This window comes from Rhinopithecus bieti, unplaced genomic scaffold (assembly GCF_001698545.2).
Source record: "Rhinopithecus bieti isolate Rb0 unplaced genomic scaffold, ASM169854v2 scaffold_1618, whole genome shotgun sequence".
NCBI classification, from domain to species: Eukaryota; Metazoa; Chordata; class Mammalia; order Primates; family Cercopithecidae; genus Rhinopithecus; species Rhinopithecus bieti.
In genome coordinates, this window is record NW_016803937.1 from 1,332,768 (window position 1) to 1,355,560 (window position 22,793).

The 22,793-nt window shown below is 52.8% G+C and overlaps 1 protein-coding gene across 2 annotated transcripts in view; it reads left to right on the top strand.

The window, feature by feature from the left end:
* Positions 1 to 22,793, top strand: part of CA5A (carbonic anhydrase 5A) — a 50,347-nt gene that overhangs the window by 7,845 nt on the left and 19,709 nt on the right. The window contains exons 2-3 of one of the 2 annotated variants that reach the window (XM_017860041.1): positions 1,643 to 1,840; positions 20,844 to 20,962. In XM_017860041.1, the coding sequence (XP_017715530.1) occupies positions 1,643 to 1,840; positions 20,844 to 20,962 (317 nt within the window). Of the gene's footprint in view, positions 1 to 1,642; positions 1,841 to 13,346; positions 14,639 to 20,843; positions 20,963 to 22,793 lie in introns of those variants that run through there. The other variant, XM_017860049.1, reaches the window with a different exon arrangement.

Below are 22,793 nucleotides of genomic sequence, written 5' to 3' on the forward strand. Positions count from 1 at the left end.
GGAGGCTGAGGTGGGAGGATCACTTCAGCCTGGGTGTTCGAGGCTGTTGTGATTGCCACCACTGCACTCCAGCCTGGGTGGCATAGCGAGACCTGATCTCAAAAAAAGACTATTCCAGGGCCGCGCACGGTGGCTCAAGCCTGTAATCCCAGCACTTTGGGAGGCCGAGACGGGCGGATCACGAGGTCAGGCGATCGAGACCATCCTGGCTAACACGGTGAAACCCCGTCCCTACTAAAATATACAAAAAACTAGCCGGGCAAGGTGGCGGGTGCCTGTAGTCCCAGCTACTCGGGAGGCTGAGGCAGGAGAATAGCATAAACCCGGGAGGCGGAGCTTGCAGTGAGCCGAGATCGCGCCACTGCACTACAGCCTGGGTGACAGAGCAAGACTCTGTCTCAAAAAAAAAAAAAAAGACCATTCCATTTAATTCCCTTTAAGAACCTGAGCCGGTTTAGCTCAGGCCTGTGAAGGTGAGGACAGGAGCCACAGGGCACGCCAGGCCTCTGGGGTGACGTCCACAGACAAGGGGACCCTGTAGACTCTGTATTTGGAAGCTGCTCTCAGGTTTCGAGAGCAGGATATCCCAAGGAGCCTTCAGACCCTGTCTCTTAAAGAAAAAAAAAAAAATCCAGCTCTGTCTTCGAATGAAGCTTTGCACAGAGAATAGGCGGGGCAGACACACACCATGGGGTGCGATCATGGACAGCTGCTGCTTCACTCATAAACTTTTCTGCTTTTCTTTTTGGAGACAGAGTCTCTGTCCCCCAGGCTGGAGTGCAGTGGCGTGATCTCGGCTCACTGCAACCTCCATCTCCTGAGTTCAAGCCATTCTCCTGCCTCAGCCTCCCGAGTAGCTGGGATTACAGGCACCTGCCACCACACCCAGCTAATTTTTATATTTTCAGTGAAGATGGGATTTCACCATGTTGGTCAGGCTGGTTTCAAACTCCTGAGCTCAGGTGACCCGCCCGCCTTGCCTCCCAAAGTGGTGGGATTACAGGCGTGTGCCACTGTTCCTGGCCTCTCAACTGTTTTTGATTAGTGGTTCTTACTTTAAAAAGGACAATCGAAGCAGTTTGAAACGAGCCTCGAGGAAGTGGGTAGAGGGGCTGCCACTCTGCTTAATTTTCTCCACGCCGAGGTTTCATTTCCTCCTTGCCAGAGGGCTTGGAGGGTAAGACTTCCAAAGCAGCTCCAGTTTCCACAGGACCCATTAGGTGGGATTCCTGTGAGTAGGAAGGGAGGTTTCAAACCCTTCTGGAGAGACAAGAGCCCCACTGCACTCAGCCTACCTTCTGGACAGCGCCCTCCTCCGTCCACCTGCCCTCCCCAAGGTCTCTCCGTACTTCTGGCCACTGTGACGACGACGGCAACACAGAAGTCAAAAACCCATCAACACGGGCAGCACGGGCCGAGAGGGAGTTGCTTCCGGGTGGGAAAGAAAGTCCCCAGGTGGTGCGGAAAAGAGAGGAGAAGGCGAACACCCTGCGGGTGCATGTCCAGCTGCCCAGGGGCCCCCATGTGCCAGTTTCCCGTGAGCCGAGACCTGTGGGGTCTCGTGCGGCCGGGTTTCTGCCCTGTCCGTCCAAAACACAGGATGAAGCTGATGCCTCACTCAGGGTCTCCTCTCTCCCTGCAGTGCACCCACTCCGGACGGGCCCAGTCTCCGTGCCAGGGGGCACCCGGCAGTCTCCCATCAACATCCAGTGGAAGGACAGCATCTACGACCCCCGGCTAAAGCCACTCAGGGTCTCCTATGACGCAATATCCTGCCTGTACGTCTGGAACACTGGCTACCTCTTCCAGGTGGAATTTGACGATGTCACCGAGGCATCAGGTAAGTGCCAGCTGGGGCTCGAGGCCTTTCTCCTCTCCTGTTGTTCTGGGAGCAGGATCGGGGTCTTCGCGGAGTAGAGGGAGGAGAGCAAGAAGCGGGAGGACACACCCGGGGGATGGTGCGAAGGTTCTCGAGGGGACCGGAGCCTGGTGCTCACTTTACAGATGAGAATGCCGCCAGCACCTGCATGCACACAGGTGCACCTAGCAAAGAAAAACCCCGTCCCGCAGGGCTCGCTCTGCAGGGGTTGGAAGAGACAAGCGAAGCGAAATGCGAACACTTTGCACGTCGGAAGAGGAACTCAGAACGGGGTGGAGGACAGAAAGCAGTGGTGGCTGTGACACCCACACTGGCCTTGATAATCTAGGCAGAGGCCTGCAAGGGAGTTGGGCCCACAGCAGGGCCGGGGTGTCGGGAGCCTGGAAATGAGACCACTGCAGGCTTGAGCAGGTGGTGACCTGGCCAACCTTTATTTTATTTATTGAGATAGTCTTGCTCTGTCCTTCAGGATGGAGTGTGTGGCGCAATCTCAGCTCGCTGCAACCTCTGTCTCCTGGGTTCAAGTGATTCTTCTGCCTCAGCCTCCGGAGCATCTGGGATTACGGGTGGCTGCCACCACGCCCGGCTAATTTTTGTATTTTTTAGTAGAAATGGGATTTCACCATGTTGGCCAGGCTACTCTCAAACTCCTGACCTCAGGTGATCTGCCCACCTTGGCCTCCCAAAGTGCTGGACTTGCAAGCATGAGCCACCACGCCCAGCCCTGGCTGACCTTTTAAATGGACCCCCCAGCTGCTGTGAAGGACAGACTGAGGAGGCGCCTGGAGAGGAGCAGAGGTTAAATAGGAGGCGGTCCGGGGAGTTGCAGGTGGGAGACGGTGGTGGAGGAACAGGGTGGGCTGGGAGGTGACTTGAGAGGTCCTGGAAGCCACCAAGCCCTTACTGGGTTCCAGCGCTTGGCCAAGGGCTTCTGCAGATCATCTCATCAAACCTTCACCATGATTCTCGGAAGTTCCAGGAGGATGCTCTGAGGTTTGAGAAGGTTCTCTCTATGCCTATTATGTTTGCATTTTTATCAGGGTGGCTGTCAGGTCCTACCTGGTGTTTTCCCAGCACCAGCTGGTGGCACTGTAAGCCGCCTTCATGCCGAACACCTGCTCTCCCTCCTGCTGCGAGTCTGGAATTGGGCCACGTGCTGGGTATCAGGTGCCTATGTGAACAGCTCCCAATAAACCCTTGGGCATTGAGTCGCTAGTGAACTGCCCTGGTACAGAACACGTCACATGTGTTGTCGCTGCTGGTTTAGGGGAGAATTAAGTCTGTCCTGTGTGTCTCCCCTGGTGAGGACTCCAGAAGCTCCTGCCTGGAGTCCTCCAGATACAGCCCAGGCACCTCTTCGCGTGGCTGATCTCGCTCTGTGTCCTTCTGCTGAATGTAGCTTAGCTCTGAGGGTGGCTCTGTGCTGGACCCGGTGACTCTTCCTGGGGAATCATCAAACCCGGGGGCCCCGACGCAGCCGCAGCCCCACGTCCTCTCCAGCAGGCATCCCATCTGCCTCCTCCCAGGTGAGTCCCACATGCCTGGGGATCTTACTTTGAGCCAATACCCAGCCCTCAGTTGCTGGAGCATCAGGCACCCGGCTAATGTCCTCACCAAGACCTCATGCAGTGGGGAGCAGGAGGCGCCAGGGGAATCCTGATACTACTAGGAGGAGGAAGGTATGTGGATGGACCCCCTTTAAAAGCACTGCCAGGCTGGGCGAGCTGGCTCATGCCTGTAATCCCAGCACTTTGGGAAGCCGAGGTGTGTGGATCACCTGAGGTCAGAAGTTCAAGACCAGCCTGGCCAACATGGTGAAACCCCATCTCTACTAAAAATACAAAAATTAGCCGGTGGCACACAGCTGAGGTTCCAGTTACTGGAGGGGCTGAGGCAGAAGAATCGCTAGAACCCAGGAGGTGGAGTTTGCAGTGAGCAGAGACTGAGCCACTGCACTCCAGCTTGGGCGACAGAGTGAGACTCCATCTCAAAAAAAAAAAAAAAAGCGCTGCCATCCATGAATAGCAGCATGGCACAAAACAGAAGCCACTAGAGAGAGTATTGTGGGACCCTCATTTTATGTAAGAAGAAATGGAGGCTTAGAGAAGGGGCGACTGCCAAGGGTGAGTGACCCAGTGCGAGGAGCTGGCTTCCGTTCTGACTGCAGATTCTAGCCTGTCACCAACTCACTTCTCGCCAAGGGCTTCACCTGCAAAACTACAGTCTTTCAACGGTCGTGGGAGACACAAACCAGTCCCCATTTTACAGATGTGAAAAAGGAGGCTTGGGGAACTCCTTGGTCAGAGGCCACAGAGGCCTCCCAATGGGACTCTGTGCTCTGCAAAGAAGGGAATCTGGGGAGCGGGCACCCTTAAAAAATCTGGATCCAACATCCACAAAAATCCAGCAGGAGGCCACCAGGAGCTGAGCTCCACACAGAGAGGAAGCACCAGCACCCTGGGTGAGTGAGGCCAAGGTCACAGTCGGTCCCCAGGAGAGCCGGCAGCCGGCCAAGGGCCCAGATGGGCCTCTGGCTCAAGCCCAGCAGAGGCTGTGTCCAGTAGGCCTTGAGGTCTGCGCAGGAGGCCCGTCCCTCACCCCCCAGGGCAAGAACAGGAACTGTTGGCAGTGGCGCAGGGACACCTCTGCGGTGCTTTAAGGGCACACTTGTTATTTTTTGTTTAGCTAGTGGCAGCATGTGTGCCTTGGAATCTAGATGTTTCTGTATTCCCAAGGGAACTCAGGCTCAGGTTTTAGGCTGGAAAACAAGAAAACCGCAGATGGTAATTATCCCCCAGGATCACAAGTCAAAGCCTGCTTTAGGTCAAGAATCTCCACCTTCGTGCCTGTCTGTGTGGCACACCCTCTCCAGAAACAGCCTCGCAACTTTCCCTGGGACCTCCCCTTCCCCACTGCACCTGGTCCTGGTGAGGATATTCACATCAGTGAATAAAATGCTAATTTTAGTGGGGGGCTGACAGACAGTTCTCACACACCAGTGTGCATCAACATCTCCTGGAGAGTGTGTTAGAGCACACACTCCTGTTAGAGCACACACTCCTGTCAGCCCAGCCCGCGGCTCACACCTGTAACCCCAGCACTGTGATAGGCCAAGGCGGGAGGGTCACGAGACTGCATCTCTACAAAATAAAATAAAATAAATTAGTCGGACGTGGTGGTGCATGCCTGTGGTCCCAGCTACTCGGGAGGCTGAGGCAGGAGGCTTAAGCCCAAGAGGTTGAGGCTGCAGTAACCTGGGATTGTGCCACTTAACTCCAGCCTGGGCAACACAGCGAGATCCTGTCTCTCAAAACACATACACACACACACAAAAGAACACAACCTGTGCTTCCTCTAGACATTCTGACTTGGCAGGTGCAAGGCAGAGCCAAGAATCTCATGCCAGCAGGCTCCCAGGTGCCGCTGATCCCGACAGTCCATGGTTTTGTAAGGGCATCTGCTGTGTTGCTGGCTTGGCCTCCATCCTCCTGCCTCCTGGGTCCAACGTTCTTGTTTTCCTTGGGAGCCCATCTCCAACTCCCATTCAGGGGGTCCAGAGACAGGAGTGGGTGGGGACTTGGGTGTGGCGCCTCAACAGCCTTGTCACTGGCTGCAGCAATTGGTCCAGGCATGGGCACGTGACTCAAGACCAGCCAATGAGAGCCAAGGAGTTTTTTTTCTAGGACGTATTTAAAGAGATTATTTCCGTGGCTGGGCAAAGGTCAGCTGTGCCCCACAGCAGGTGAGGGCCGTCCTGAGAAAGTGTCCACGCGGGAAGGCAAAGCCAAGAAGGGGAGAAATCAAGGCCCAAGCCAATTTCAGGGCCTCTGAATGTAGCTGTACCTGAAACCCAGTTAACCCCTGTACTAATAAGCCTCTTTTTAAAATCAGTTTAAGTTCCTATCACTTGCTTCCAAGAGTCCTGATACAAGCAAACAAATAAAAGTGGCCAGGTGCGGTGGCTCATGCCTGTAATCCCAACACTTTGGGAGGCTGAGGCAGGTGGATTGCTTGAGGTCAGGAGTTCGAGACCAGCCTGGCCAACATAGTGAAAGCCCATCTCTACTAAAAAATACAAAAATTGACCGGGCATAGTGGCTTATGCCTGTAATCCCAGCACTTTGGGAGGCCGAGGCGGGTGGATTACCTGAGGTCAGGAGATCGAGATCAGTCTGACCAACATGGAGAAACCCCATCTCTACTAAAAATACAAAAGTAGCCAGGCGTGGTGGTGCATGCCTGTAATCCCAGCTACTCGGAAGGCTGAGGCAGGAGAATTGCTTGAACCTGGTAGGCGGAGGTTGCAGTGAGCCAAGATTGTGCCTTCACACTCCAGTCTGGGTGACAAGAGTGAAACCCAGTCTCAAAAAAAAAGTAAAAATACAAAAATTAGCTAGGTGTGGTGGCAAGCACCTGTAATCCCAGATACTGGGGAGGCTGAGGCAGGAGAATCACTTGAACCTGGGAGGTGGACGTTGTGAGTCGAGATCACGCCACTACACTTTAGCCTGAGCAACAAAGTGAGACTTAGTCTCAAAAATAAAATAAAATAAAAGTGACTAAATTGGCCAGGCACAGTAGCTCACACCTGTAATCCCAGCACTTTGGGAGGCAGAGGCGGGTGCATCACCTGAGGTCGGGAGTTTGAGACCAACCTGGCCAACATGGGTAAACCTTGTCTCTACTAAAAATACAAAAATTAACCGAGTGTGGTGGTGCACACCTGTAGTCCCAGCTACTGGGGAGGCTGAGGCAGGAGAATTGCTTGGACCCAGGAGGTGGAGGTTGCAGTGAGCTGAGATCGCACCACTGCACTCCAGCCTGGGCAACAGAGTGAGACATTGTCTCAAAAAACAAAAAACAAAACAAACAACAACAAAAAAAACCAGTGACTAAACTGAGAGCAAAGAAATGGAAAGGAGAGAACAGGAGGATCGTCAGTTTTAATCCTTTTACTGTGTGCTCAAATGTAATTTGGCTGCAGGTGGGGTCTATGCAGACCCTGGGCGAGGGGTGAGTTGGCTATGGCCTGTTTAACTCCACCTGTGCCGACTGCAGCTCAGCCTTGTCCTCACTCTGTGAGTCAGCCTTGTCCTCACTCTGTGAGTCAGCCTTGTCCTTGGGGAAGCTGGGCCTGGTGCAGCTTTCAGAAGTAGTCCCAGGTAAGCCCGGACCTCCTGAGTCCATGGGTGGGGAATGCTGGTACAGGCCTAGCAGCTGGCTTTCCGGGGCTGGGTAGAGGGACAAAAGCGGTCATGTGTGGTGTTCGCCACTTTCCGTGGTACAAACACTCCTGCACGGCCGAGTTCAAGATTCCAAGGTACAGTCACTGATGGTGGAGTTGGGAAGAGATTTGCACAGTCAGCTCCAGAGTCAGCATGAGCCATCTCCCACTCGCCACTGCCCCCTGCCTTCCTCCCTCTTGTCCCTGCAGCCTGGGATCTCACTGCTGCTCTCCAAGTGAGGAATTCCATGAAGACTTCTTAAGACTTCTTTTTGGTTGTACCTGGCAGAACCCCACCTCAAACTGGCATAAGCAAAGAAGGGGGAGATTTGCCGACTCTGATCCTAAAGAGTCTGGGCTGCAACCGGGTGCCCGGGTCGATGACTGCCAGGGCTCTGAGTGCTCCCCCAGTCTCTGCTTTCCTCCAAGTGCTCCCCCAGGCTCCGCTGTCCTCGTCCTCCGGTGCTCCCAGGCTCCTGCTCCTCGCGTGCCTCCCCCAAGGGCTCCACTGTCCTAGCCGAGGTGCTCCCTCAGCGCTCCCCTTTCCTCCTCCGAGTGCTCCCCAGACCCTGCTTTCCTGAGCGCTCCCCAGTCTCTGCTTTCCTCTGAGGGCTCCCCCAGGCTCTGCTTTCCCCAGGGGACACTCATGGGGGTTCCCCGATGGGGTGAAGGCAGCCGCCCGAGGCTATGACTTGGCCTCCAGTGGAGCGATGTCTCCTCTTTCCCGGCAGTTCCAGCCACCATCCCAGGGCTGATTCTCAGGGGCCCGGCTTTGGCCGCTTGTCTGGCCAGCCCGAGGGTGACCCTGCCCGGAGCAAGGTGTGTTCGGAGAGTGGACAGCAGCACTCCCGCAGGACAGCTGAGGATGCTGTTCCCAGAGTGAGGATGGGGCACCCTCCTCACTGGACGTGCGCCCTTGCTGTGGACCCCAAGCTGACCTCGGCCCCTCCCTGACTCGGTAGCTCTCAGGTCCAAGGCCACTGCCACTGTCTGTCTCCCAGGGTCAGCCTCTGACCTTGTCCCGACCTCACTTTTGGCTTCTCCACCGGCTTCACATCTGCTCAAAGGATCTCGCCGCTTCCTGCCACAGACCAAAAGAAGGATCCGGTGTCTCTCCCAGGCCATGGAAATGAGCTGGGTCATCCCTCCCTTGGCTCCCGTCCACACGGGCCAATCTGGTTTCACTTTATTTGTCATTTTCTCCGAAACCCAGTTTCCTTTTGCTTTCTCTCCTACTCAGCTTCACATGCTCCCGGTCCCCTCCGCATCTCTGCAGCCGATTTTTCCAGGTTCTCGGTCCTCTGCTTCGCAGATTTTCTGTCCTCTTTGTTCACCCGGATTGGGAATCAGGAGCCTACGGGGACAGAGGGAATGAGAACCTCAGATGAAGGACAGGTAGGGCTAGAGAAAGGTTTTCAGAGAGAAACAGAGAAGAATAAGATGAAAACACAGCAAACCCTGGATGGAAGGAGGGGCAGTGCCGGTGAGAGGAAAGGAAGGGAGCAGACGAGGTGCAGACAGCTGTGCACAGACAGGCTCCGGAGGCCTGGACCACACCGTGGCAGGGCCAGAAACAAAGCGGAATAAATGGGGAGGCCAAGGAAATTTCCGTCTGCGGACACTGCCAGCAGTTTTCCTAGGAGCTGGGGGTGCCAGCACTTGGAGCCAGCACAGGCCAAGGACGATGAGTAACAGAGGTGGCGGCAAAGGCTCTTTCCAGGGAATGTGTATGGCCTTGAAGGCCAAGGAGGAAAAGCTGTGGGGGACAGGGGGTGGGGAGGAGCAAAGCGGGTGGAGGAAGGAAGGGGGAGAGGAGAGGTGCCAGTCGCAAAGGAAAACAGCAGCTGGATCCACGTGCTGCCACACTGTGCCTGTCCCACCTCGAGTGCCCTCGCAGAGAGCTCAGCTCATTCCCTAAAGGTGTGGGAGGGCCCAGCTCATTGGGCAGGGCTGTGTGAAGTGCTTGGCACTGTTCTGGGAGAATTAAGCATTTAGTAGACAATAGCTTCCTTCAAAATAAATCCAAACGAGGCCTGAGAGCCCGGGGTTGGGGGGTGGGAGAAACTCAGTGGATGTTGTCGGATGAATGAGGGACTTTTCTTCTTTTGTGCTTGCATGGCTGGCAAAGCCCCTCTACAGGTGTGAGCTACCAAAAAAAAAAATTATTTTTGACACAGGATCTGGCCCTGTTGCCCAGGCTGACATGCATCTGGGCTCACTGCAAGCTTCTCCTGAGCTCAAACCATCCTCTCACCTTAGCCTCCCAAGTAGCTGGGACTACAGGCTCACTCCACCACACCCAGCCCCGTTTTTCCTCGGTAAATGTCATTCTACAGTACTGTGGGTACATCACTTTTTCAATATGAAGTTTTCTTTGGAAGTTGATAAATCCATTTTGGGCCTCAGAGGAAAGCAGTCAGTGATAGAAATTTTGTGACTCTGAGTGAGTCTGGTGGAGCTTCGAATTTTAGATTGTTTCCCAGGGACCGCTGCAGACACAAAGCCCTGACTGCGGGACCCCGGATGACAAAAGTGATCAAAGGTGACTGTGGTCGGATGTGCGCTGCAGTGCGAGTTGAGGTTTCATCGAGCCTCGTTCAGTGGCTCCCGGGGCAGTTGTGCGGATGAAGGGGGCCACGTCTGTGAAGCGCTCAGGATGGAGCTGGTGGTGGGGCGGCCATGCTGGCCACGTCGCTCACACCCCGCACCGTCACCTCGGTGCCCTGCGTTTTCCTTGGCTCCTCTGTGGATTAATTCTCGTTCTGAGGACAAGGGAGGCCGAGGTTTCATCTCAGGTCTGTTCCCGGCTCATTGCTGCGCTTCTCTGTGCCCGTCCCCTCCCCTGACAAGGGGAATGAGAACCCTGCCTGGGGAAACACTCTGGGGACGGTGGCCCGCGACTCCATCCCAGCCCCTCCCATGCCCAGCCACCAGCCACGCTGAGGTCCTGACCACCTTGTGGACCGCCCGGTCCTCCAGCCCCACACCCACCCCTGCGTCCTCCCTCCTGCTCTTCCCTGGTTCCCTCGTGTTGCTCTGTGCCAGCAGCTGAGCCCCCGAGCCCACCCACTGCAACTGCACCTTCCCTGCCTCCTGGCTTCCCTGCTGCGTTGCTCCCCTGCAGGGGCCAGTGAGTGGCCCTAGCTGTGTTCAGACGGCTCTGTGCCTCCTCCTCCCACCCCAGTTCCTCAGCCTTGGAGACAGACGGGGGTGCCGTGGGGCTGAAGGGCACTCCAAGCTCGTGGGGCTGGGGGTCCGCATCTGTACCTGCCACGTGGTTAGCACCCACTGAGCGTCTGGGTCAATTTGCCATCGCCCCACCCCTCAGTGCTGTGGGCGGTTGCCTGACGAAACGCTGCACTTAATAGAAATCACTGTAGACGGAGGAGATAGACAGTGATGAGCTCAGGACCAGCCGGCAACCCCATGAGGTGGTAACGCCCACCGTGGTCACCCATGACTTCCTCTCGCCACTGCTCGGAGCTCCTGCAAAGCCACAGGCAACAAATGGACATTTCTGCTCCATACAAGAAGCTCCTATTGTGAATCTGTGACATGGCTGCCGTTTTCTCTCGGCAAATATTGAGCAAACCCTGACTGTGCCAGGTGATGTGCTGGGTCCAAAAACCTTCCCAGAAGCAGCCCTGGCACTCACGGAGATCCAGCTAGGAAGTCCAGGAAAAGGTCACTGGGGAGAAAAACGACATCAAGCACAGTGGATGAACGTGCTGCCGTAGCTCCCCACGCCTCTCGTAGTGGATGTCACGCTTCCTGGTGCCCTCCCAGATGACCCCTCGTGGGCTACTACACACAGCTGCACCTGGCAAGAGCAAACAAGGATGATCTACTCACCAAGCCTGCAAGGCTGGTGTGCAGGACAGGCCAGCTACGCTTCCCAGGTGTGTGCAAAACCGGGGACAAGTCAGTCACCAGGAGGGTGAGGTGCTAGGGCAGTGTGGGGTGGAGGAGGAGGGAGGGGAGCTGAGTGTGGACTCTTTGTATTGGAGAGGAAGGGAGGGCCATGGTGCAGAGAAAGAACAGAGATTTCAAAGGAGCTACGGTGGAGACCCACAGAAGAGGAATGCTGAGGTTTTTCTGTCTGAAATGCTGAACAGACTAGTACATGCAGAACAGCCCACCACGGCAAGCTGCAGGATTCTTCCGGGCTTTTAACAGTGGTCTTGTAAAAAAAATTAGCTGGGCATAGTGGTCCCAGCTACTCAGGAGGCAGAGAGGGGAGGATGGCTTGCGCCCAGGAGGTTGAGACTGCAGTGAGCCATGATCGCACCACTGCACTCCAGCCTGGGTGACAGAATGAGATCCTGTCTCAAAAAAAAACAAAAAAAACAGACTGGAACATTCAAAACCTGTTGATGGGCCAGGTGTGGTGGCTCACACCTATAATTCCAGCACTTTGGAAGGCCAAGGCAGGCAGATCACCTGAGGTCAGGAATTTGAGACCAGCCTGGTCAACATGGCGAAACCCTGTCTCTACTAAACACACAAAAATTAGCCAGTTGTAGTGGTGCATGCCTGTAATCCCAGCTATGCGGGAGGCTGAGGCAGGAGAATTGCTTGAAACTAGGAGGCAATGAGCCAAGATTGTACCACTGCATCCAGCCTGGGTGCAGAGTGAGACTCTGTCTCAAAAAAACAAAACTAAACAAAAACCCCGTTGGTGTTTGTTGGCAAAGGCCCCCCTTCCTTTCACCACCACCAGCGCTGACCCCGTTGCCCCTCCAATCCCATCTCCCGCTGTCCCTGACAACATCTCTGCTGGCTGGTGCTTCCACCTATTCTGTCGTGGTGGCTGCTGTCACCAGGGTCCTTTCCACTGGTCATCCCTTTCTGCCTGCAACCGCCATTATCTTCACCTGACAATCAGAAAAACTCATCTTCAGGGCTGAAATGCCGCTTCCATAGGGGTGTCCCCAGCAAGTTAACGGCCCCAAAGCCCGCGCCTTCACCTCCCAGACACACAGCTTTTTATCTCCACCACCGTGTGCCCCTCCTGGATTCCAGGCTCTGCAAGGGCAAGTCTGAGCCCACAGCCTCCTCCCTCTATCCCCCATACTGAGCGTGGTGCCTGGCACACGGGAGAAACTCAGTGGATGTTGTCAGATGAATGAGGGACTTTTCTTCTTTTGTGCTTGCATGGCTGGCAAAGCCCCTTCTCATGGACATGAGAAGACATGTCTTCTCCAGACATATTTATCTTTCGACATCTTTACGTGCAGGTCTTACCTTGAAACTCATGGTATCTGTTTCCGGGGACTGCAGATCTCTGCCATGGTGAGATGATGGCGATGGCAATGATGATAGCGATTTTATTTTATTTTACTGTTTATTTATTTATTGAGATGGAGTCTCACTCTGTCGCCCAGGCTGGAGTGCAGTGACGCGATCTCGGCTCACTGCAACCTCCACCTCCTGGGTTCAAGCGATTCTCTAACCTCCACCTCCCAAGTAGCTGGGACTACATTCGCATGCCACCTCGCCCAGCTAATTTTTGTATTTTTAGTAGAGACGGGGTTTCACCATGTTGCCCAGGCTGGTCTCAAACGTCTGACCTCAAGTGACTGCTCACCTCAGCCTCCCAAAGTGCTGGGATTCGTAAGCCACCGCGCCTGGGTGATGATAGTAATTTTAATAATAACAATAACACCAGTCATAATAAAAGTAAGTGGCTATCATTATTTGAGCTCTCACTGCATGCCAGGGACTATTAGGGAGGTACTTTGTAAACATCACAGTACTCAGTCCTTGCCATGGGCCCCTAAAGTAGGCATCATTATCCTTTTAGAAACATCTAGTCTGGGCCACAGACCTATAAAACAACTTGCAAAGCCCCACCGTGTGAAGCCATGATTGGAGCCCACGTTTGCCTAGCTTTCAAACGAGTGCCAATATGTGATGGTCTCAGAGGCTAACTTCCAGGGAGCAGTCTAGGTTCTGTCGTCACGGAGTTCTGTGGGCAGGGGCTTGCAGTGGCTGCGGCCCCTGCCTACCTGGGGAGGTGGCACACAGAAGCCCTCAGCCATCACCCTTTACAGCTTGGGAACCTGCATCACCTCCCAGAATGGCACCGGAAGCAGGCTGGTCCCTTGCAGCATCGTGTTATTTGAAGTTACAAGTAATTAGAACATCTCAAACTTCTCTTGTACTAATTTTAAGCCTACGAACAACCCATGCCTGCCAAAAGCCTGCTTATCTTGGTAAAAGCCCGGAACTACAAATAGATGGCTATTAACAGCATCTGTTGTAATAGCAGAGACAATATTCTCTGGGGCCAGCACGTCACAGCCTGGAGCCGGCCCCAAACGTCATCTGTTATTATGTTTGCAGGGTCTGGCACGCGCGGAGGCAATCATTCAATTATATCTCCATAAGCCGGTTCTGACGCACCTGCTTGCACAGGATGCTGAGGCAACAGTGGCCATTGTTGCCCGGTGGACCAGCCCTGCTGATAGCAGAGTCTGGGGGATGGGGGCCGGCAGCTTAAAGACCCCTTTTTGTGAATGGGGCTTGCCTTTTTTTTTTTTTAATTAAGGAGAATACCCTGACATTGTATTGTCATTATAAAAAGTCACTGTAGGCTGGGCACAGTGGCTCATGCTTGTAATCCCAGTACTTTGGGAGGCTGAGGCGGCAGATCACTTGAGGTCAAGAGTTCAAGACCTCTTGACTCTTGGCCAACACGGTGAAATCCCATCTCTACTAAAAATACAAAAATTAGCTGGGCATGCTGGTGGGTGCCCATAATCCCAGCTACTCGGGAGGCAGAGGTGAGAGAATCCCTTAAACTCAGGAGGCGGAGGTTGCAGTGAGCCAAGATCGAGCCATTGCACTCCAGCCTAGGTGACAGAGCGAGGCTCATCTCAAAAAAAACAAAAACAAAACCAAAAATTAGCTGGGTTTGGTAACACGCGTCTGTAGTCCCAGGAACTCAGGAGGCTGAGGCAGGAGAATCACTGGAACCTGGGAGGCAGAGGTTGCAGTGAGCTGAGAGCACACCACTGCACTCCAGCCTGGATGACAGAGTGAGACTCCACCTAAAAAATAAAGGTCACTTTGAGATTATTTTATCCAGGTCTGCAGCCTTAAATTGGGTCCCTAAGTTTACTGGCAAGGCAAGTAGCAGAGTTTGGCCTGAGCCCTGCTCCAAAAGCTGAGGTCTTGGACCATCAGACCTGGGGGAGGTTGCCGGCTAAACTGGGGCAGGTGACCGAACCTCTCTGCGTCTCAATTTCCTCATCTCAAAGTTGGGCTCACAGGACCTGCTCTGTAGGGCCGTTGTGAGGAGTTCATCCTGGTGGGAACATAAAGTTACCTCACAATGCCCAGCAGGAACAGGTGCCCAGTGAACACCAGCTCCTCTGCCGTACTCCTGGCATGCACCAAGCCTTCCCCATCAGGACAACGACATGAGCTCATGGACAGGATGCATGGTGCCCGGGACACGCCAGAACCTGGCCAGCGAGAGCCTTTGCCACTTAATCCGCTGTTTCACCCCATGAAGGCTTCAGTGACTTCCGGTTGGTTGTTTTTGTTCGATTATTTGTTTTAGAGTGCTTCCTTTACTTCAGGCACTGTGCTAAGGACTTCATATTTCCCATGTGACTTAATGGTAACAACAGTCCTATGGTGGGGGTTAAAGGATAATCCCCACTTTACAGATGGGGAAACTGAGGCTAGGAGGGGTGCAAAAGCTGGACCTAGAGCACACAGTTTGGGAGCGGTGGCCCCAGCCCCTGAACGTGCGTCCGACTCCAGACCCCACTCCTGACCCCATGCTGTGTTGTCTACAGGAAGGGCAACGAAACACGGCTTTCCAGTTTTTCAAGAAAGACGCTTGGCATTTTGCTGGTGGGCGGTCTTCGCAGGGCAGGTCTAATTTTGGAATTTACAGTGGGATTTAAAATGTGCAGTGAGATTCTCTGTTTCACCTTGAAAGAGGCTCAAAATGTATGAATCCCACACTAGACTGATGCTGAAGAGGCTCCTGTGGAATCCATACGCACTGTACTTTCAATGAAAAGGCCAAGCTTTTCCTTCCGCCTCTGTGTCTTCCTGAAATGCGCGCGCCCCGCGAGGGCCACGTGGCCAGGCGCCGGGTGTCTCTCCACCGACCTGCCACCAGGGGCCGCTCCAGCCCAGCCCGAGTTTTCCATCGGCCCCTGCACCTGCCGTTCCCGAAAACGCAGCGGCCCAGCCTGCCTTTGCGGATACCCTCTCAGAAGAACGAACGTTTGGCTTCCCTCCTTATTTGCGTATCACAGAGCCAGTGAGACACAGTAGCCTCTTCGGGTTTTCCCCTGAGCGTGCTTGGTCCCCAGCCCAGGGTGGTCGCCGTTTCAAGCAAGTCCCTTGTTCAGGTACAGGCGTGCAGATGCCCCGAGCCAGGCTGAGGAGGCGCCGCGTGTTCCGAGGGCTTCGTGGTTCCCCTCAGGGGCAGATTGGAAAGGGCTGACTTCTCTTACTCCCATGGGTAGAGAGGCGGGGGATCCAGCCCATCAGAGGCTGCTGCAGTAAAGAATTCTGGGACAGGTTGGGCACAGTGGCTCACGCCTGTAATCCCAGCACTTTGTGAAGCCAAGGTGGGTGGATAATGAGGTCAAGAGATCAAGACCATCCTGGGCAACATGGTGAAACCCCGTCTCTACTAAAAATACAAAAAAAAAAAAAATAGCCGGGTGTGGTGGTGTGCGCCTGTAATCCCAGCTACTTGGGAGGCTGAGGCAGGAGAATCACTTGACCCAGGAGGCGGAGGTTGCAGTGAACCGAGATCACACCACTGCATTCCAGCCTGGGCGACAGAGTAAGACTCCGTCTCAAAAAAAATAAAAGAATTCTGGAACAGCTCGGGGTCAGGAAGGGTGAGGAGCTCCAGCCCTGCTGGGAAGGTGGCCTTGGGAAAGTCTTCTAGCCTCAGAGTTAGCATAGCACCTTACCCTGCAGAGGCTCAGGGCTCACAAGTCCCTTCTGGACCCAGCAGCTCCCGTTCCTGGCCCTCGTTAGTTAACCACAGTCTGGAGGGTGACTTTTCTACTAGGTTTTGTGGGTGGAGGTCCGGCAGGCATCCGGCTGTTAGTGGACTTACGCAGTTGGCATTGCTCTCTTTGGGACCCTATTTATGTGCCTATGTAGAACCCTAGGGTGCTTGAGCTGGGACCAAGAGAAATGTGTAGTAACTCACTTTACACAAATGAAGCTGCAGAGCCCCCCGAATGGTGTGCAACGCACAATCACCACCACCGCCATCATCAGACATTTTACAAAATGCTTCCTGCCTTGTCTCTATTCATCCTGCCCGCTCTTCTCATTTGACAGGTAGAGAGGCTTAGGCTCAGAGAGGCTAAGGTACTTGCCCAGGGTTGCAGAGCAAGTTAGAAGCAGAGCTAAGTTGCAAATCCAGGTCTTTAACTATTTCTATGTTCCGTGGACTTTCCTAGAAATCCCCAGCAGTTCCCAAACTGCTGTGGGAAAGGCTAGATTCCACTGCAACACACAGAGCTGCTTACCAACCGAGTGATTCAATGAATAAATCAATGAACTGACTAATCCCATTCGTTCCTGTATTCATTCATCCCATGAGGGTTCATTGAGTGCCTTCAATGACCCTTTCCTGCACTAAGTCAAGTTGATACAGTGATGGTCCAGACGGAAACAGCCTCTTTTTTTGTTTGTTTTTGCTTTTGTTTTGAGACGGAGTTTCACTCTTGTTGCCCAGGTTAGAATGCAGTAGCATGATCTCAGCTCACTGCAACCTCCGCCTCCCAGGTTCAAGCAATTCTCCTGCCTCAACCTCCCAAGTAGCTGGGATTACAGACACCTGCCACCATGCCTGGCTAATTTTTTGTATTTTTAGTAGAGATGGGGTTTCACCATGTTGGTCAGGCTGGTCTTGAACTCCTGACCTTGGGTGATCTGCCCACCTTGGCCTCCCAAAGTGCTGGGATTACTGGCATGAACCACCATGCCCAGCCTAGAAACACCTTCTGTCCTAAGAGTGCAACTGGGTAGGACTTAACTCAGAGTCTTACAAATGGCATCTACCAGGTTGGGTCCAGTCTAATTTGTCCATGAAGCATCCAACATCCCTGCCTTCTAGGCATTTCTATTCTAGAAGAGATGATACAGACATGCATGAATTTCCATACAGTAAACTCATCATGAGTGAACCCATCCCAAGAGCGAGAAGCAGACCCCCTGGCAGGCTCCACCCTCAGCCACCAATCAGTGTACTTTGGTGCCCCTGGGGCTAGTCAGCTACAAATCCCCTTTCCACCTCGGACACAGGCTGAGGCAGAAGCGAGCACAGAGCTCACCGTGCTTGCATTTTGTGGTTCTGTAAATTCCTTAGATTGTGTTTTGGAGGCCAGGCACAGTGGCTCACACCTGTAATCCCAGCACTTTGGGAGGCTGAGGCAGGCTGATCACCTGAGGTCAGGAGTTTAAGATGAGCCTGGCCAACAGGGGGAAACCCCACCTCTACTAAAAATACAAAAAAGGGGCCGGGCGCGGTGGCTGAAGCCTGTAATCCCAGCACTTTGGGAGGCCGAGACCAGCGGATCACAAGGTCAGGAGATCGAGATCATCCTGGCTAACACGGTGAAACCCCGTCTCTACTAAAAAAATACAAAAAAAACTAGCCGGGCGAGGTGGTGGGTGCCTGTAGTCCCAGCTACTCGGGAGGCTGAGGCAGGAGAATGGCGTGAATCTGGGAGGCGGAGCTTGCAGTGAGCTGAGATCCGGCCACTGCACTCCAGCCTGGGCGACAGAGTGAGACTCCGTCTCAAAAAAAAAAAAAATACAAATACAAATACAAAAAAGAAAAAGAAAAAAAAGCCAGGCTTGGTGGCAGGTGCCTTAATCCCAGCTACTCTGGAGGCTGAGGCAGGAGAATCTCTTGAACCCAGGAGGCAGAGGTTGTAGGGAGCCGAGATCGGACTCCTGCACTCCAGCCTGGGCAACAGAGCAAGACTCGGTCTCAAAAAAAAAAAAAAAAAAAAAAAGATTGTGTTTTGTACTTTGAAGGACAAAGTGGAAAAGGCGTGGGTTTTGGTGTCAAACCTGGATTTGAATCCTAGTTCCCACTGGCATACCTCAGGCACCGCTGGCAACCTGCTTAACCTCTCCCTGGAAATTAAAATACAACAGAAAACCACAAAGGCCGATTGACTCTTATACTCTTCCCTCTCAAAGGAAAAAAAAACTCATCTCTCTTGTAATTTCAAAGCCAGAAAATCACCATGAAACTCTTGCAATGTGACCCAGCGGGGAGGTTTTCCTCATGCCTCGGCTTCCCCACCTCTCCCTCTCATTCATAGCACTGTGGGCCACCATAGAACAAGACCTGATTGTTAGCAACAAAGTGTTTTTTTGTTTTGTTTTTGAGATAGAGTCTCACTCTATCGCCCAGGCTGGAGTGCATTGGTGCGATCTCGGCTCACTGCAACCTCCACCTCCTGGGTTCAAGCGATTCTCCTGCCTCAGCCTCCCAAGTAGCTTGGATTACAGGCAACCACCACCACACCTGGCTAATTTTTTGTATTTTTAGTAGCGATGAGGTTTTACCATGTTGGCCAGGCTGGTTTCGAACACCTGACCTCAAGTGATATGTCCACCTTGGCCTCCCAAAGTGCTAGGATTACAGGTGTGAACCACTGCGCCTGGCCTAACAAAGTGATTTTGTGTGCTTATTGTGGGAAGGACTCTTTCTGTGTCTTTAAACAAATTGAGATGTAATTCATCTGTGCATATTTAAGCAGCTTAGAAGACTTGCTCATAATGGTAGAATTCTAAAGCTAGGTGTGACTCCGAGGTTGCTCCAGACCAACACTGAGATTTTGAGTGAAGAGGGGCAGTGAGCAACTCTGTGGCTTGGTCCACCACTTGCCTAGCCCCTGACTGGACCAGAGCCGAATCCATTTTCCATTTCCAGTTTACACCTTGGTGCCTCCAACTATGAGTACTTTTTTTGTTTGTTTGTTTGAGACTGAGTCTCACTCTGTTGTCCAGGCTGGAGTGCAGTGGCGCGTTCTCAACTCACTGCAACCTCCACCTCCCAGGTTCAAGTGATTCTCCTGCCTCAGCCTCCTGAGTAGCTGGGATTGCAGGCGTACGCCACCATGCCCAGCTAATTTTTGTATTTTTAGTAGAGACGAGGTTTCACCACATTGGCCAGGCTGGTCTCGAACTCATGACCTCAAGTGATCTGCCCGCCTAGACCTCTCAAAGTGCTGGGATTACAGGTGTGAGCCACCGCATCCAGCCCAACTATACATACTTTTGGTGTCGGGAAACCACCAGGAGTCAGCAGTGTCAAGCTCCCCAGGGCATTCATCACGCGCCCAGTGCTTTCCTGGCTTTTGCCGCAGCAGGAGGTGACATGAGCAAGGCAGGTGACACGAGGCTCCTCCACAGCTATGGGAGGCACTCGGGCCACCCCGAATTTGTGACCAGCATTCTAGCTCTGCCAGTGCCTTCCAGCCTTGCCCAGCCATCCCGGGAGCATACTGTGCTCCTTTCAGTGAAAACAACGTGTGGAACAGGTACCACATTTGACGCAGTTGTTGATGGAAATCTGTTAGTGACAAAGTGCTTAGACACAGGAGAAGCCACCCACATCAGAACCCCCCGGGGGAGCTCATTAAAAGGCAGACTCCCAGCACTACTCGGACCTGGGAACGGCAGCCATGACTCTGCAGGGCAGAGCCAGAGGCCTCGGTGAGCGATGCTCATGGCTGAGTCCCTCATGTCAGGTGAACCAAGCTCCTGGGAGGCCACACCTGGCACTGTGCCATGGAGAAGGGCACCCCGAGGCCTGCAGGTGGAGAGCGCTGACTCCAAGGTCAGTGTTCAGGGTGACTTAGGAAGGAAGGAGTGTTCCAATAAAAGCTGGCCCTGTGGTGGGCCTAGATTAAGCAGGGACTGCCAGAGATCAGGACTGACGCTAGCCAGAGTCTGCTTATTTAAAAACCTTCTCACGCAGGTGCAGTGGTTCACACCTGTAATCCCGGTACTTTGGGAGGCAGAGGCGGGTGGATCAGGAGTCGAGAAACCAGGAGTTCGAGACCAGCCTGGCTAACATGGTAAAACCCCGTCTCTACTTAAAATACAAAAATTAGCTGGGCATGGTGCCACATGCCTATAATCCCAGCTACTTGGGAGGCTGGGGCAGGAGAATCACTGGAACCTGGAGGTAGAGGTTGCAGTAAGCCAAGATCATGCCACTGCACTCCAGCCTGGGCGATAGAGTGAGATTCTGTCTCAAAATAAAATAAAACAAAAACCTTGCTCATTGTGTGTTATTTTATAACATTATTTGGTGATAGGATTTAAGCTGCTTTTAAAAAATACTTGGAAGACATCTTTTTTTTTTTTAGTTGAAATCAGGAAATCTTATAGGACAGGCAGGCATCTCAGAAACATTCTTTACCGATTTCTGTCTGCAAGGAGTTGAGGCCCCCACCAGCACCCAGTGGCAGCACTGGGACCCTGCCCTCATTCGGCATTTACTGTGAACCTCTGGGCAGGCGCTGGACTGGTGGTGGGGCAGACTGAATGGGACAGACAGAGCCCACCTTTCACGGAGCCCACCTTGGCTTGTCACGTCAACCATATAGCAACCCCTTGTGAGTGAGCTTATACAACCCTAGCGTAGACAATGCCTCAGGTAACACCACAGCTTGACAAACAGACAAAATGACACACATGTCTTGCTGCCTTTATTTCCAGGAATTAGTGGTGGGCCCTTGGAAAACCACTACAGACTGAAGCAATTTCACTTCCACTGGGGAGCAGTGAACGAGGGGGGCTCGGAGCACACAGTGGATGGCCACGCGTACCCCGCCGAGGTTTGTAGACGTGGCCTAACGGCACGTATCTATACACTTTCTATGTCTCTGGCTGTATGGTGGGGGGTGAACAAGCCATGCCCGCTGCTCAGATGTGAAGGGTCTTCTGGGACCTGGGACTGTCAGTACTCAAACCAGAACAGTCGGCCACCCCACCCATTTACTCACACCCTGCTCTTATGAAGAAGGCACTGTAAGCACTCTCATTCAACGGAAGAAGAGACTGAGGTTCTGAATGGTTATGGAACTTGCCGAAGTCAGACAGCTGGGATCAAGGTCAGAGCCTCAGCTCTTTGCCGCGCTTCACTCAGCTGTGTGCTTGCAGCTGTAGGGACTAGCAGATCCACAAGGCCCTCTGCTGAGAAGCTGAACATCTTTGCACATCTTTGCAGTAAAGATCATCTTTTTTTGTTTGTTTGTTTGTTTGTTTGTTTGTTTTGAAACAGGGTTCACGCTGTCACCCAGGCTGGAATGCATTGGTGCCATCTTGGCTCACCATAACTTTCGTCTCCCAGGCTCAAGCCATTCTCCTGCCTCAGCCTCCCGAGTAGCTGGGATTACAGGTGGTTGCCACCAGGCCCTGCTAATTTTTGTATTTTTAGCAGAGATGGGGTTTCGCCATGTTGGCCAGGCTGGTCTCAAACTCCTGACCTCAAGTGATCCACCTGCCTCAGCCTCCCAAGGTGCTGGGATTATAGGCGTGAGCCACAGCACTGGCCGAGATCATCTTCTTAAAACAGTCTTATTTTCAACATTCCAAAGTGGGAGTCAGTAGAGAAAATGAGTGTGGATCAATGTTGGGAATTGGTTTTTGTAGTTTTTTTGGGTGATAAAAACCACCATTTTGGTGATGCCTTATAGATTTCCCCAAATATTTTATTATGAAATTTTTGCAACATACAAAAAAATGAAAAGAAATGAACGAGAAGAATCCACGCGTTTGACGTCTCAATCCTGTGACGACCATTTCTGCCATGTTTACTTTATCACACCTCTGCTCACCCGCCCACCTGACTTTTGACGCTTTTTCAAGTTGAGGACTCTTTCTGTTTTTCGAACTTGTTGTTATGAAAGTAACACTGCAGCCGGGCGCGGTGGCTCGCACCTGTCGTCCCAGCACTTTGGGAGGCCGAGACGGGCGGATCACGAGGTCAGGAGATCGAGACCATCCTGGCTAACACAGTGAAACCCCGTCTCTACTAAAAAATACAAAAAACTAGCCGGGCGAGGTGGCGGCGCCTGTAGTCCCAGCTACTCAGGAGGCTGAGGCAGGAGAATGGCGTAAACCCGGGAGGCGGAGCTTGCAGTGAGCTGAGATCCGGCCACTGCACTCCAGCCCGGGCGACAGAGCGAGACTCCGTCTCAAAAAAAAAAAAAAGAAAGAAAGTAACACTGCAGTTAATACGGAACTAGAGTCCACCCAAACCAGAAAATGAAAATTGCTTTTAACCACACACCCAGAGGTGACCTTGGGCCGTTTTTTAAATAGGGAGTGATATCTATTATCATAATTGTACACATATTTATATATAGCTCCAAGAATGAGCGCAACAATGGCTTCCGTGTGTTTCTCTTCATTTAACAACATGCCTTTTATTTTAGGTATGTGTCTATCTCTGCAACTTTGTTTTTGATGAACAGGATATTTGCATATTTATTTATTTATTTATTTTTTATTTATTTATTTTGAGACTGTATTCACGCTCTGTCCACCCAAGCTGAAGAATAACAAAATGATATAGGAAAATGGCATAACTCAGCTCACTACAACGTCTGCCAGCCCAGAGTTCAAAGTGAGAAATTCTCAACATAGCACATCAGAGCATAACCA